The sequence below is a fragment of the Rhinatrema bivittatum genome, chromosome 18 (genome assembly GCF_901001135.1).
Source record: "Rhinatrema bivittatum chromosome 18, aRhiBiv1.1, whole genome shotgun sequence".
In the NCBI taxonomy this organism is placed as follows: domain Eukaryota; kingdom Metazoa; phylum Chordata; class Amphibia; order Gymnophiona; family Rhinatrematidae; genus Rhinatrema; species Rhinatrema bivittatum.
Genome location: NC_042632.1, coordinates 34,595,101 through 34,609,846, shown reverse-complemented (window position 1 = coordinate 34,609,846; position 14,746 = coordinate 34,595,101). Strand labels below are relative to the sequence as shown.

Sequence of the window (14,746 nt, the reverse complement as noted above, 5' to 3'; positions counted from 1 at the left end):
TGAAAACCAAGTTTTGAATTTCAAAAATACAGACTTCATCAAAATGGGGATATCCCTGGAGAAAGAACTAGAAGACTGAGAGAAAATGGGTGAGGTAGAACAACAGTGGGCCAAATTAAAAGGAGCTATTACAAAGGCAACAAATGTTTGCGTAGGTGACCACTAGAGCATCAGTGATCATCACACGGATTGAAAAGCAAACAAAAGTAAGAAGAAAAAGAAATAGATCTGGTTCTCAAAGGAGATGGCTGAAAAAATAAAGGCAAAAAGAACAGCGTTCAAGATGTATAAATGATCCCAAAAAAAAGGTACACAGGGAAGAAAAACTGGTGAAACTGAGGGAGATGAAGAAAGAAATAAGGAAAGCAAAAGGTCAAGCGGAAAAAAGGATGGCCAAAGAGGAGACAAAACATTTTTCAAATACATCCGTGAAAGAAGGGAGGTCAGAAGTGGGATAGTGAAATTGAAAGGTTTCAAGAAGCAATGTGTGGAAAGAGACAAATGGCAGAAATATTAAACAAATACTTCAGTTCAGCATTCACAAAAGAAAACCCTAGAGAAGGACTGTTGCTGGTTGAGAAAACTGAAGATGGGAGTGTGGTAGTTGAAACTCAGTTTACAGAAGAAAATGAATGGGAAGAGCTAAGAAAACGGAAAGTGGACAAGGCCCTGAGGCCTGATGAGGTTCATCCCAGGATACTGAGGGAGCTCAGAGATGTTCTAGTGGATCCACTGAAAGATCTATTTGATTGAGCCCTGATTGGTGTCATATGACTGGAGAAGAGCTGTGGTGGCCTTGCTTCACAACAGTGGTAGCAGAGAGGAGGCTGGAAGCTACAGGCAGATTAGCCTCACCTCAGTGATGGGAAAATTAATGAAGACGCTGCTGAAGAAAAGGATACTGAACTATCTACAATCCAGTGGGTTGCTCGATCATGGATTCACCAAAGGAATCTGATTGATTTTTTTGATTGAATGACTATAGAATTGGATTGAAGAAGATTGCTAGATGTGATTTACTTGGATTTCAGAAAGTATTTGTTACAGTCCAACATAGGAGGCTTATGGATAAAATGAGAAACTTGGAACTGGGGCACCAAGTTGGTGGAGTGGACTACAAACTGGTTGACTGACAGGATACAGTGTACAATGGTAAATGGAGCACACTCTGAAGAGAGAAATTGTTTCCACAGGAATTGGTTATGGGACTGGTTCTGTTCAATGTCTTTGTGAGTGACATTACAGAAGGGATAGAAGGCAAAGTTTGTCTATTTGCAGATGATCCTATGATCTGCAACAGAGTGGGCACGCCTGAAGGAGTAGAGAGAATAAAAAGTGATTTAAGAAAGCTTGGTCGAAGACTTGGCAACTGGGAATCAATGCCAAGAAGTGCAGAGTAACGTATCTGGGGTGCAGTAATCCAAAAATGCTGTATGTAATGGGGGGTGAAAGACTGATGCGCAGGGACTGGAAGAGGGAAAGTGTCTGATGATCTGAAAGCAGCAAAGCAATGGTGAGTACTGTGTCCATTTCTGGAGACCATATCTGAAGAAGGATAGAGACAGGACAGAGGGGTCCAGAGAAGGGTGACCAAAATGGTGTGGGGTCAGCATCAGAAGACTTATGAGGAGAGGATGAAGGATCTGAATATGTTTACCCTGGAAGAGAGGAGGTGCAGGGGAGATATGATTCAGAACTTCAGATCCTGAAAGGTTTTAGTGATGCAGAAACTTCAAACCTTTTCCAGAGGAAAGAAAATAGTAGAACTAGGAGTCACAATACGAAATTTCAGGGGGAACGACTTAAAATCAACATCAGGAAATATTTCTTCACGGAGAGAGTGGTGGAGGCCTGGAATGACCTTTCGGAGGAGGTGGTAAAAACAAAAACAGTAAGCAAATTCAAAAAGTCATGGGATAAACACTGTGGATCCCTAAAGGCTAGAGTTGGAAATAAAGAAAAGGGTACATGAGGGGTAACCAGCATGGAGCGGCAGCTGCCACCCCTAACAGAAGTCATGGGGATTTTACCCTTAACCAATTAGCTTACATGGTTTTGACACAACTGCAGCATCGCTGTCCGCTTCGATGGCGAGAGAGGGGAGAAAAAGGGAATTGGATTCAGAGGACAGCCAACTGGACCCTGACTTTTACAGTCTGGGATACTGATAAGCAGACATCAGGGACAAGGCACAGGACTGCTTCTATGGCCAAGTCCAAAATTCAAAGCACATCAAGTAGCAGCAATGAATGATTTATCAGGAAGGCTGCTCACCATGTAAAAATGTTGCTAGCAGTAATTTTGTTATGGGTTTAACAGTTGCTTGATTTTGATTTTTAATGTTACTACCTGTAACATAAGGTTTGGGTGGTATACTGCACAAAGCGGCAGCTACTACCACAAGAAGCTTGCTGGGCAGACTGGATGGACTATTTGGTGTTTCTCTGCCGTCATCACTTCTTTACTCCATTACTATGAAACCCAACACTCCCTAACCACCCCACAACCTGTTCTATAACCTAGCCCTACCCATAAACATAAAATAAAAAACAACCCCAGCCTACCTCCATTGGGATGAATGACTGATTATTGATTAAGCCAGATGCTTTACTACACCAGTGCTAGCCTATGAGCTATTGTTGGCCAATAGGTCATTTTTAGAGTTCACATTGTTTGCAGCTGAGATGTTTATGAATGATTCCTTCTTTAATCTTGATTTAGCCAAGCCTAGGTTCATGCGAGTAGGTTCCTCCCGGATGTGCGTGATCATCCTTCTTCCCCAGGAGATTCCTTTTCTTGTGAGATCTGCCCCCATTCACCAATCAAAATTCTCAGCAGTTTCGTAAGAAAGCTGGGAGAGTAAACATGAGACATGGCTCTTTCTACAGCTATCGCATTATGCTCAGCTGCTGGCATGGAGACCCCAAGGAAAGGCCAACGTTCTCGGATCTGGTAGAGATACTGGGGAACCTTCTGCAGGAGAATGTACAGCAGGTAGGCCCTGCCATATTTATTTATTTATTTATTTATGGATTTATATACCGGGAGTTCCTGTATACAATACATATCACTCCGGTTCACAGTTAAACGGTAATAACTACTGCCTTGTGGCAGTTTACATGGAACAAATTTTTTCATTGGAACAAATCATAAAATCATAAAATATACGCCGTTGACCTGATTTTGCATTGCTGTATGCACAGCAGACTTGGGAATGAAGCCTATTTACTAACCTGTGCTAAAACTGGTCATGAATGTGAGTTATTGTGCTGACTTTAACATGAGTGCTAGACAGTTGCATGCCTGATTTCCAAAGCACATAAAGCCTATAGTTCTTTAGGCATTAAAAGCAATTTTGCTAGCAGCTAACATTAACTTGGTGGTTAACACAAGCCCTCAACCCCTCCCAACACCAAAGAGAAGGAGCCAATGACTCCACCCTGACATCAAGGGGGTTCAGGAGTTCTGATCTCTCCCTTCCCGCACCTCCCAATCCCCCAGATAAAGGGCTGTCCGAGGCCTGATATTATTCCTTCATCCTTCACCTCCTGATATCAAGGGTTTCTTTCTCCCCCTCCCTGAAAAGAACCCCTACCCCAGAAGCACCTTCTCCCCCCACCTCAGGCTCGCCCCTTCTGACAGCAGTTCAAGGACAAATGAGGCAGGAGAGGCTCTGCACCTTCCTGTCCCATGCTGGCATCAAATGGTGTCAGCTGACTTCACCCTGGACTGTTCCTGCATGTCGCATTAACTAATGCAAGTGTTTAACCCATGTGGATACTTGTCTTAGTGTTAACACACCAAATAGATGCTGCTGTGTTCACCGGCACATTTTTGGCTGTTCGTGGTTGTTCTACTGACAGTACTCTGAGATTTGTAATGTCTATAGCAAAACCAAGACTATGAGGCCAATGTGCACCTAAAATTGCGAAGGTGAGTTCACGTGCTGAATTCACTGTTGTGCATGTTCAGTGGGGTAACGTGTGCCATTCACCTATTTAGCATGTGTTCTTATTCTTTTAGTGCACACACAGCGATTTAAGCATGAACATTTTTTTGCTTTTGTAAATTTTCGTGCAAATTCATTGCTAATGAGCGACTGCAGTCTAATATTACGCAAAGCAACTCATTAGCTATGAACCCACAGTTAAAGTACCTGTGAAAAATGCTTGACAAACAGTGAAATGCAAGAAGTCGAGCCATCCCATAAAGAGATGTAGGTAAGCATTTCACTTCAGTCAAATAAAGCAACTGCAGAATTCCGGGGATGTCGGGCAAATATTCAGCAGGGAGCCCGCACCACTGAGGCTTCTCTTCTTCCTGCATCCTTCCTTCCACAGGAAGGAAAAGACTACATCCCCCTGAACGACTCGCAGAGCTCTGAAGACGATGGCTTTTCCCAGGTGCCTTCCTCTGCCCAGCAGAACTCGGACGAAGAGGAATTTGACATCAGGCTTCGCTGCCACAGCTTAGCCGTGAGGTAAAGCTAACCCGTCTCGTGGCTTGGGTAGAACCGAGTGACCTAGCGGCCACTGACTGAAAAAGCCTGGCTCTTCAACGATGCTTTGTGTGTGGCCTTCTGGTCTCCCAAAGTATTGCTTTTGTGGTTTATGATACCGTTGCCCAAAAAGGTGTTTTGTTTTGTTTTTTAATTTCAAATCTTTTTATTGAAACGACGTTACATATGAAGGTGGATACAGGAGAAAATGATCTACACAGAATTTCACAAAAGACAGAGTAGCTGCAAAGAGGAGACCAATATCTACTCTGTAGGAAAATATATCAAAGCAACAAGATCAAAATTAACCACAATGAACCTGATTTTAAAAAGCATTTATATGCATAAAACTGGGGGGTTTTTTAAATGCACTTTACTGGAGTAAGTGGGCTTTTGAAAATTGCTACAATATATGCCATTGAATTTTCCATAGGATTCACTCGCATTAGTGCACTTTACTCACGTAAATGGCTTTTGAAAATTGCTACGAAAGTATGTTACATTTACATGCATAAATCCTTTTGAAAATTCACCTGTTAGGAGGTAATTTTAAAAGGAGTGACGCGTGTATATGTAACATACTATTGTAGCAATTTTCAAAAGCCATTTATGTGCTTACACGTGACTTACACGTGACTTTCCTATGGACAATTCAATTGCTCAAAACCCAATTTTAAGCATTTAAATGCTTTTTAAAGTCAGGCCCCGTGAGACCTTGTTGCCCTGGTCTGCTCTATCTAAAATTTTTAATATTACCCATTAACAGCTGAGGCACTGAGCCTTGCATGACCACATCTCTTTCAGAGGCCAAATCTTCAGCGCAAGGCCATCTTCCAAAAAGATTTTCAAAATGGTTATTGTTCTAGGGGTTCTCACCTTGTCTATGGAAAAATAAATCTTTACAGAGTGGGTGGTGGATGTGGGGAACAGCCTCCCAGTGAAAGTGGTGGAGACAAAAACAGCATCTGAATTCAGGAACGCTTGGGATAAATACAGGGATCTCCAAGGAATTGCTGAGAGTTATAATGCTAAATTAATTGGACGGATGGGTAGACTGGATTGGCTATACAATCTCTTTCTGCCGTCATGTTTCTCTGTTTCTAATAAGGCTCTAAGAGGGCTAAATGCGGATCATATTAGCTTCCACACAGGTTAATGCATTCGGCTCTACTAACTATACCAGGGTCACAGCAATTAATGCCTGCATTCACCCACGTTAACTTAACGCAGGGTACCGTGCCTTCAATATTAGAGAAAACCTCCAAAAAGTCTTAAATTGAGATTTTCAAACGAGGTCTGTGCTACAGTTCCCTCAGCACAACACATAGGCCCAAGGCTGATACAGTGCCTGCTTCAACATGTAATTTTATATTTATAGATTTTACATTTATGACCTTCAAACTTGGAATTTTCCAGACTGCTTATTTACATGAGATTTGGAGGTGGATGGGAAATAAAAGTAAAAAAAAAAAAAAAATGAGATGGCTTATATTCTATGTAATTGCTTCTACTAAGGAGCTGTAAATTTCCCCCAAAGGAATGTAGTTTGTATTCTCAGCATCGAGTGACAGACAAATGGAAAATCAGTCCGTGTAGGCGCGATGACAGCCCACGGCTCATCAGCAATCCTTGTGCATGGAGCTGAACCCGTTCTGTTTGTCTGGTTCCAGTGTTGCTTTTCTACGGGAGGTCTCTCGGTCCACTTTGGTGACCTTTTGTTCGTGCTTTCCTATTCTGCACCGTGAAAGGATATCTGGACTACACCTGTTTCCTCTCCCCCTTAACAGATACTATAACTGTGTGTCCGTTTCCGGGCTGCTTCACCGGAGGAAATCAGATTCGATGTCCATCCAGAGTGAAAACATTTGAAGAGTTTCCCATGACCTGCCCTCCTATAAATCTCATCCGGTGAGTCTTACCATCGCCGGAAGCAGAACGGGAGGGATAGAAGGGGCGTTCCTCCCTCAGCGATGTGGCGCCAGACTCTGGAAGCCTAACATTTCCCCCTGCAGAACAAACTGGGAGAGAACCAGTCTGGGGGCCGAGCACCGTCTGAAGCCCCATTGGCGCTCGTCTTAACGGAAGCCCCAAAATGTCCCTGTGATGCTAGGGGGGGTAATTTTGAAGCAGCCCGCATATATCTGAGGGCGTTTACTCGTATTGAGCTATACCAGTCTTCAAAGGGAGAGTGCACGTGTACTCTCGCCAGAATGTACCCGCGCATGGCACGCACAATTCCATCTGCGCAAACATTGAGGGTGGGGGGTGGAGGAGGGAGATTTGAACACGGAATCTGTGTGGGCCTGTGTAGGGAACCCCACCCCAGAAACGCGTTCGCAGCACTGCGGGTAAACCTCGGATACAGAGACTATGTTATCCGCCTGTTGGGCAGCGATTTCCACAGGCAGAGCCCCATTTTATTTGCCGAAATGCCATTGAAAATTGCCCTCTAAAAACCTTGACTCAAGATTGCAATATTGCCTGAGCTTCCTAGCACCTGCTTCAGGATTTATTGCAGGTGGGAAAGCAACCGAACCCAAGTGTCTATGTCTAGTGGAAGGTGGCTGGGCTTGAAGGAAGGAATTGTGTCATTAGAAACGGGGCACAAGGGCCGCCAGAGATTATAAATTACAAAATTACACGTGCTGGGGCTTTCTCATGCGCTTCCTTGCCAGGAGACATATGGGAGGGTGGAGGGGGGGGGAATGGATATTAAAATCTTCCAGAAACAGTTAAAGACTTTTTATACTGAGGCAATAGCGATAAGTGTGTGTTCTGTTTTATGTTATTTAGATGTTTTCGTGTAATTGATTGAATTGACATTTATGTATTTTTTTTATTGTGTTCCACACTGAGCACTGGAAGTTGTGAAGTAGAATATTAAAATAAGTAGTAAATAAATAAATAAATAAATAAATAAAGACTCAACAAACTTGACACAGTCTTAAATTTGGCAACAGAAATGAAGTGGAACAAATAAAACCAAATATATATATATATATATATATATATTTAAGCTGATAGCTTTTATTGCAATAACTTAATACATTTCTCAACCAGCTTTCTAGAGCTAAACCTCTCTTCTTCAGGTCGGTAAAATATATAATTGGCAGCAATAAAAACCCTTGAAAGAGAAACACCCCCTCTTTTGCCGTTGTGTGAAATTCATGGGAGAGAAGGGAGATCCTCAGGACCCGTGGTGATTTTCTTCCGGAGCCTTCTTTCCCCCTCTAGGAAAATGTGGAAGGTGAAGGTCACCGCTGGCCCCCGACCTGGTGTCCTTCTTTCTTTTTTTTTTTTAGAAAATTACCACCGCTAAAGACTTATCTACGCACTTGTTGGAGACTCGGAACCAGCGCCGCAGGATATAGTCTGCTAATCCAGCTGGTTCTGATAAAGTCAAGCTGGCGCACTATGGTCCTGTCTGGGTCATGTTAGAGAAAGGATTGAATAGTTTGTAACTAATTCCACTGTAATAATTATTTACAGGAAAATATCCTGACGTGTTAACGTCATCAAATATTGAGGCTGGACAAGGGTTTGAAGGTCTGTAACTCTGGCAGAATCACAAAATAATTGCACTGATCCCTGTGAGAGCTTGGGCACCTGTAACCAGTGTGCAACCGAGCTGACATAGTATAGCCCAAAAGCTCAGTCCTGAAGGGCACCTTCCTCACGTCCAACAGAGGAACTGAGTCCCTTGCATAGTCACCAGAGGAAGAAAATGATGGTCGAGTTTTAAAGGATTGAATTTGACTTCCTGGTGCTATTATTTATGGCCTGGATTGCTTGACAGTGATGAAGCAGATGACAATGTGTCACTTCTTTCTTCTCTACAGGACAATCAGACAGACAGTGGAATGGTGCTGGCGTCTGAAGAGTTTGAGAGGCTAGAAAAGAGACACAGAACAGAAAGTGGAATCAGGTACCTCCTGCTACAGCTCCTAAAACGTAGGGACAACCTAACGCCCACTGCCATCGTGGCCTCATGCCCTGGCTTCAGTCAGAGGGTATTTCCTCATCATCCTCTGCCCACCTGTTCCAGATTCCAAGGCGGTGACATGTGGCCGGGCGGGAACGGGGGAGGGAGAAATCTCAGAAGTCTTTTATTAAATTATTTTATGGTCATAGGCCACTGAACATCAGCTAGATATTAACGACTTTTGCTTACTACCTGACAGAATTTGATCTTAATCAGTGACGTAAAGGAGAAAGACATTTCAAAGCTTGTTATTTCCTGAGGTTATAAAAGCTCTTTTCGCAGTAATGGTTGCTGTTCAGCCTGGTTTTGACCGCTTCTTGATCCATTTCCTTCACAGCAGTAAAGGGACCAGCAGAAACGCAGAGTTGGTACCAGAACACTCAAGCCACAGGGACAGGTGTCGACCGTCATATCAGTGTCACGTTGGGGGCCAGACGTTTTACAACAGTGAATATGGGGAGCTATCGGAACACTCGGAGGGGGACAGCTATACCCCACCAGGAGAGGCCGCCAGTCCTACCACCATCCATGCCTCCTTCTTCTCGGACCAGTATTAAAGCAGTCTAACTCCATATAGACACCATGGGAGGAGTTCGGCTTCCATTTGCCCTGCCTTGCATCAGCTCTGTACAGTTACTGCAGGAAAAGAGCAGCTTCTTCAAACTTTCGCGAAACCACAGGAAACCAAAGAGAGAACGGGAACTTGAGGAAAGTAAGAGCGGGAGAACTGCCCTGAGACGTGCGCCACGTGAGGCTACGCAACGTTTGCTACTTGGATTCCGCCGCGAAAATGCCGTGTCTATGGAGAAAGTGAAGGGAAAGCTAGGGCAGGCGAGACGGGAAGCAATCACTGGGCACTGCTCTTTATGTTTAAGGGTTAGAAATGACTGCATGGTTAGAGAGACACTGCTAGGTGTTTGTTACAACGATTTTCAAACATTCAGCCCTCAAAACTATTTTGTTTCAAATCATTGTCCTTTTAATACAGGGAAGACTTGAAGTGTGGGGGGTTTTTTCGCCTTTCCTAAAGGGATTGGGCATGTTGTGAGAGAAAGCTGCCAAGCTGTTTTGAGGTTTCTCAGAGGGTGAAGAAAATGCTATCCATGTCTTAATATTATTAGTGTACGGCTTCCCAAATCTGTCCTGAGGACCCCACAGCCAGTTAGATTTTCATCATAGCCATAATAAATATGCATGAGATTAATTTGCCTACACTGGAAGCTCGGTATATGCAAATCTTGCTCATGCATATTCATTGTGGCTATCCTGAAAACCTGGCCTGCTTGTGGCTCTTGAGGATCAGCGTTGGCCACCCCTGGCATCTGCTGTGCCTAACAATAAATCAGAATGGTGACGCGAGTCAATCGGATGCCTCCGCAGTCTCTATGAACGCGGTCTTCTGATAGAATCTTCCATTCTGCAATTTCATTTGGGCACAAATAGATTATTTGCAATTTTGACTCTCTTTAAATCCCCTCCCCCCAAAAGAATTTCTGTTGATTGATTTGTTCTGGTTGTTAATGTGCTGGGGCAAATCCGTCCTGCAAGTCAAGAGATGGTGCCACTTCCATTCTTAGGATGCTCAGTTTCTGCTTCCAGTCCTCCTGCTCTGAGTGTGGGTACTTTTCTCACCTAACACGCTGTTTCAGTAAAAAGAGGATTTTTTTTTTTTGGTGATGGGGGGTGGGGAGTAGAGAAACCAGAAAAATGAAGCTAAGTTACTCCATCCCAAGGATGTGAAATGCCACTTCTAATCACGAGAACATTACTGGAGTCATTAAAACTGTATAAACCTGACAAGGGGAGTAAGGAGCAACGTTTAACACTTTTTGGCATTGAAGTGCAGGAGAATTGTAAGCATTTCCCACCCCCCCCTGTTTTGAATGCAAATTCAGGTTCTAAGGGTGCCTTGGGCTCAGTGAAGAGGAGTGCAACTCGGCAATGGCTCAGCTTGGGTTTGGATGTTTGAAAGGTTTGCCCACGTGCCCCCCACTAGTTAAACACACAACATAACGTCGAGGGGGTCACTGATGTGGAATGTGCTGATCTGCAGTGACCTGTACGAGACCTTTTCAGCAGCTGATGATGATGTCTTCCAGTTGAGCAGACTAAAGGTTTCCATTTGCATCTCTTGTTCCCCAGTTACCTTTCTCCCTCCATCACCTTCTCCCTGTTGTTTCGTGCTCTGACCCACGAAAGGTTCTGCTTGCAGGCCAGGCTACTATGTATAGAGTTAAGTGGTTTGAGTTTTGTATTTTTGTATCATAGATATGTTTCAAACTCATTTTTCCATCTTTCATCAGTATGCAAGCATCCTGGTATCTTTACTTACACCAACCATACTGCAGACACTGAGCAGTGTCCTGCCTGCTACTCTGTTACCTTTTCATGGTTTGACTTAGGGATTAGTTATCCTGAGGAGAAGAACTGGTTCTGATGGATGAGCATTCTAATTTTTATTTTTAATACAAATATATATGTATACATATGTGTATATTTTTCTATGGAGTTATCTATAATCAATTGTTCTTCCTGTCCTGTTTGTTGGTACCAGCTTGCCATGGCTTCAGAATCTGTAAGAGCTCCTACAGGTTTGGAGTGCCCCCAGGAAGTCTGAAGAGATAGCGGATTCTGTATTGTGCACCCCTCCACCCCCCTCTCTGGGAGAAGCAGCTGTGTCCCGAAAATGGAAACTTTAGACAAATAAGTTTATGAAAAAAAAGAAAACGAGGCACATTTTCAATCCATACTTACGGTCAAAAATTCTGTTTCGCTATCAGATTGGATGCCTAAAAGGGACTCCAAGTTACACGTTCAAATCCCTGATGCAGGTGTAGACCCCTAAACCTAGTGAAAGTGAGCATGAGGCGTCCAATTGTAAGGGCATGTTCTAAACCATCCACTTCCTGGAGGTGTCTAACTCTGCTTAGCTGTTTGGTGATTTTGTAAATTAGTAGATATCATCTTGGTTCATTTAGGTATCTGCATTGCTCTTCTACATGCCTGACAAAATGTGCATGCTAAATTAGATTTGTAAGTCTATCCAGAGAAACCGTGCATTTTCTGTAGTATTCCAAAAGCTCGGTCAAGGTAATTAAGCAGAACTGAGTTGCCAGTCTCATCGCTGAAATGCAACTGGTAATATTAGTTTCTAGTTCTGTAGCAAAGAGATTAATTTTCGTACTTTTAATCTGCTCCGGACACTTCATCACTCAATAATATTAAAACTAGTGAAACCACTAACCCTGGTATACACCTTTCAATTTTCAAAATAGTCTTTAAAATAAGACTCTTTTAATCACAATAATCAAAATTGTAAGTGTTTTTTGGAAAGAAGCTCGTTGAGGGAAATGTTGGATGCATATAAAGTAAGATAAAAGGAGGGTGATAAGTATGCAATAAATACTCAGCTGGATGAGGGAAAGGCATTCATCTTCATGAACTTGGTTTGTCCAAGTAATAGCTAGGTCCAACCTTGCTTAGCTAGCTACTCCTAAAGATCCATTACTCCCCACTGGAGCCAGGTTCGCTTTTGTGACATTAGGTGATGTATTGCAAGGTGCTGCAGTGTTGCATAATCTTTTTCTGGTCAGAGGCATGCCCAAATGATTACAAATTTTGAGTGGCATATGCCATCCTGTTTAAAAGAAACATATTTTTTTTTTAAATGAGAAATCTGAGCTTGCCTTGCTTTGTAGTCAGTTGATGCCAGCTGGAAATGTTATGGGAGTCATTTTCAGCACTGGCTCCACCAACCTCAGACACTCTTTGTTTACTCTTGATGTACAGCATCCTAGAGAAATGTAACTCACACAAATATCTTATCAGAAATAGACAGAGCATGGTCTGAAATTGCCAGATATTCATCGGCCCATACTATTCAGGTTGTGCCCCACCAAACTTACCCATCCTTCATTCACTAAATTGCTTTTTAGGTATCATTGGAAAAAATATGTACATTTTCCATGACAAAGGAATTAAAAAGAATCCCCAGCTATTTTGACTTAGTTATAGGTTTGGTTGATGTTTCCTTACCACAAATGAATAGCACAAGGCCCAGATTTAAAACAAATTTAAGAAAGTCAGTTTTCAATCAATGCACAATTAAGTTGTGGAATATTTTGCAGAATGATGTGGCCAAGGTCACTCATAGTGCAGAATTCCAAAAAGGTTTTGTCAGGTTCATTAGCAATTATTAGCCAGGGGGTCATCACCTGAAAGTGAGCAACAGGGACTGAGTCTCCCTGGTTTCGATCTGCTGGGTAGTTCCATCCTGTCGGAGACAGGATGCTGAGCTCGATGAAACCAGCATAGCACTCGAGAACCCAAATCTCTTCTTAGCAAATGTTTCTCCATGGAAACTCCATTAGTTTGGCTTCTGATTAGAAACACGACTGCCACCCTGATCTCATGTGGCCGACATACCATCTTGTGACCTTTAGCATTTCTTCCTCGTGCATACGTGCCAGAATGCGATTCAACTCAAGCCACTAACCCAGACGATATAAACCGTCCCCGAAATCTTTGAACACACATGGCTTTCTGAAGAGTCCAGAGCTCACCCATGCATCCCTGAAATTACACCAGGGGACAAACAGTACCTGGTCCGCAAAGAAAGGTGAATGTTATGTAACTAGTTTCTCAGTCCATAACCACTTCCTTTGCAAGTCTGATATAAAATAACCTGGCATCCACTCAGTGCAGCGAATGTGCAGTACAGGAAACTGAACTTGGAAGGTGAATGGAGTCATCCATCCACCTTCAAAATTTAGTTTAACGAAGAGCCTTGTCTGCGCAGAATTATTTTCCCAGGCATGAGCTGGCAGCGTGCTGTTCTGCCAAAGACGTTCTCAGTTCGCCTGGGTGGTGTGTGTGCTACAAGGCTCCGTGAAACCAGGGTGATGGCCTTCAGTAGGTCTTGAAAATATTGAAAGACGTATTTAATCATCAGAGCCATTAAATCATTTTGAAATGAGTATGCAGAGCCACCCATTCTGAAGGATGAGCACAACAGCCAGTGCCCTATAGCCGCCCAGCGCCTTTCGTCATAAATCTTTTGTCAAGACAGATATGTTCATGATGCTAATCTGCTGTGGTTAGAGAGTTCCTGGAAGGATCTATGAGAATGCACTGGGCTCTGGAAGAAAAGGGACAAAGAGCGGCTAATAATCTTTGGTTCTGAAAATACAGAAATCCCAGTTACTAAAATACATGAAGATAAGTATGGAGGTGTAAGGGAGTATCTACCTCCCTGCAAATGCAGAAAAGGGACACCCTTTACCCTCCCTCCCCCCCCCCCCCAAAAAAATAAACTCACCTCACTTTGTATTTCGGTAGCCACGCAAGTCCACTTTAAAAAATTATGATGAGCACACAATGCACACAGTTTTGCCGAGAGAATTTACGCGCATCCTTTGTAAAGTCAAAAAGTGTGCGCAGAATTCCCAATCTTGCCCAGAGTCTCTTCTCCTGTTGTGCAAAAATACGCACCCACGGTGTGCAACTTCATGCGCAAATCGGTCCTGCAGTTTTCTAAAGTGGCCTTTTCTGGGGAGAAAGGCGCCACTTCACCCGCAGAAATCCCTCTAAACATTACCCTCCCTCTCAGGAGAGTCAAAAGCGCAGCCCAGATTTAACTTCTAATCAGCTCAAATTTCTATTGTGTATCCCACTCTTGCCATGACGGAAACCTATTCCCAAACCTGTCCAACTTGGTAAGCTTATGGCGAAAATGATGCTTTCCTTCCGACGATTCGAAGGGGAGGTCCCACGCCAGCAGGCCGCAATGAGAAAAGAGCTAAGAGCAAAGTAGTTGATTAAAAAAAGAAAATACCAAAATGGATCCTGGTAAAATGATTTTTGCTACAAGGCGTCCCTGCTGTTTATAACAAAAAAAAAAAAACCTGTGCTCGCCTACCTGTAAAAGGGAACCATGTTGGCTTTCACTGAAAGTGTGCAAGCCAGTGCCAGTGGCCTGGTCTCTGGCACCTGCTCCGCGAGGTTGTCCCGTCTCTCACGCTGCTGGAGTTCAGTTATATAGGGAAAGATTTATAACGATGAAACGGCTTTCTTTCCTCTCACTGTGTATGTAGTACTTTTATACTTTGTCATTAAGGGATTTGTTGCATTATCTAAAATGTGAAAATAAATAATAAATTACAATATTAGCTTCCTAATTGTGGTTATTTCTGTGCATGGCAAAACAAGACGGTCCTTTTTGACTGCCTCTTCTTATCTGTGTTACAAACGAAGACAGAAATTGGGCA

General features: G+C 43.1%; 1 protein-coding gene across 1 annotated transcript in view; it reads left to right on the top strand.

Annotated features, from left to right (window-relative positions):
* Nucleotides 1-14,432, top strand: part of FLT4 (fms related tyrosine kinase 4) — a 180,985-nt gene extending 166,553 nt beyond the window's left edge. Inside the window, 7 exon segments of the mRNA XM_029583679.1 lie at nt 2,889-2,994; nt 4,341-4,480; nt 6,286-6,304; nt 6,306-6,381; nt 6,384-6,406; nt 8,338-8,423; nt 8,818-14,432. Coding sequence (XP_029439539.1) covers nt 2,889-2,994; nt 4,341-4,480; nt 6,286-6,304; nt 6,306-6,381; nt 6,384-6,406; nt 8,338-8,423; nt 8,818-9,037 — 670 coding nt within the window. The 3' untranslated portion in view covers nt 9,038-14,432.
* Nucleotides 14,433-14,746: the final 314 nt, after the last annotated feature.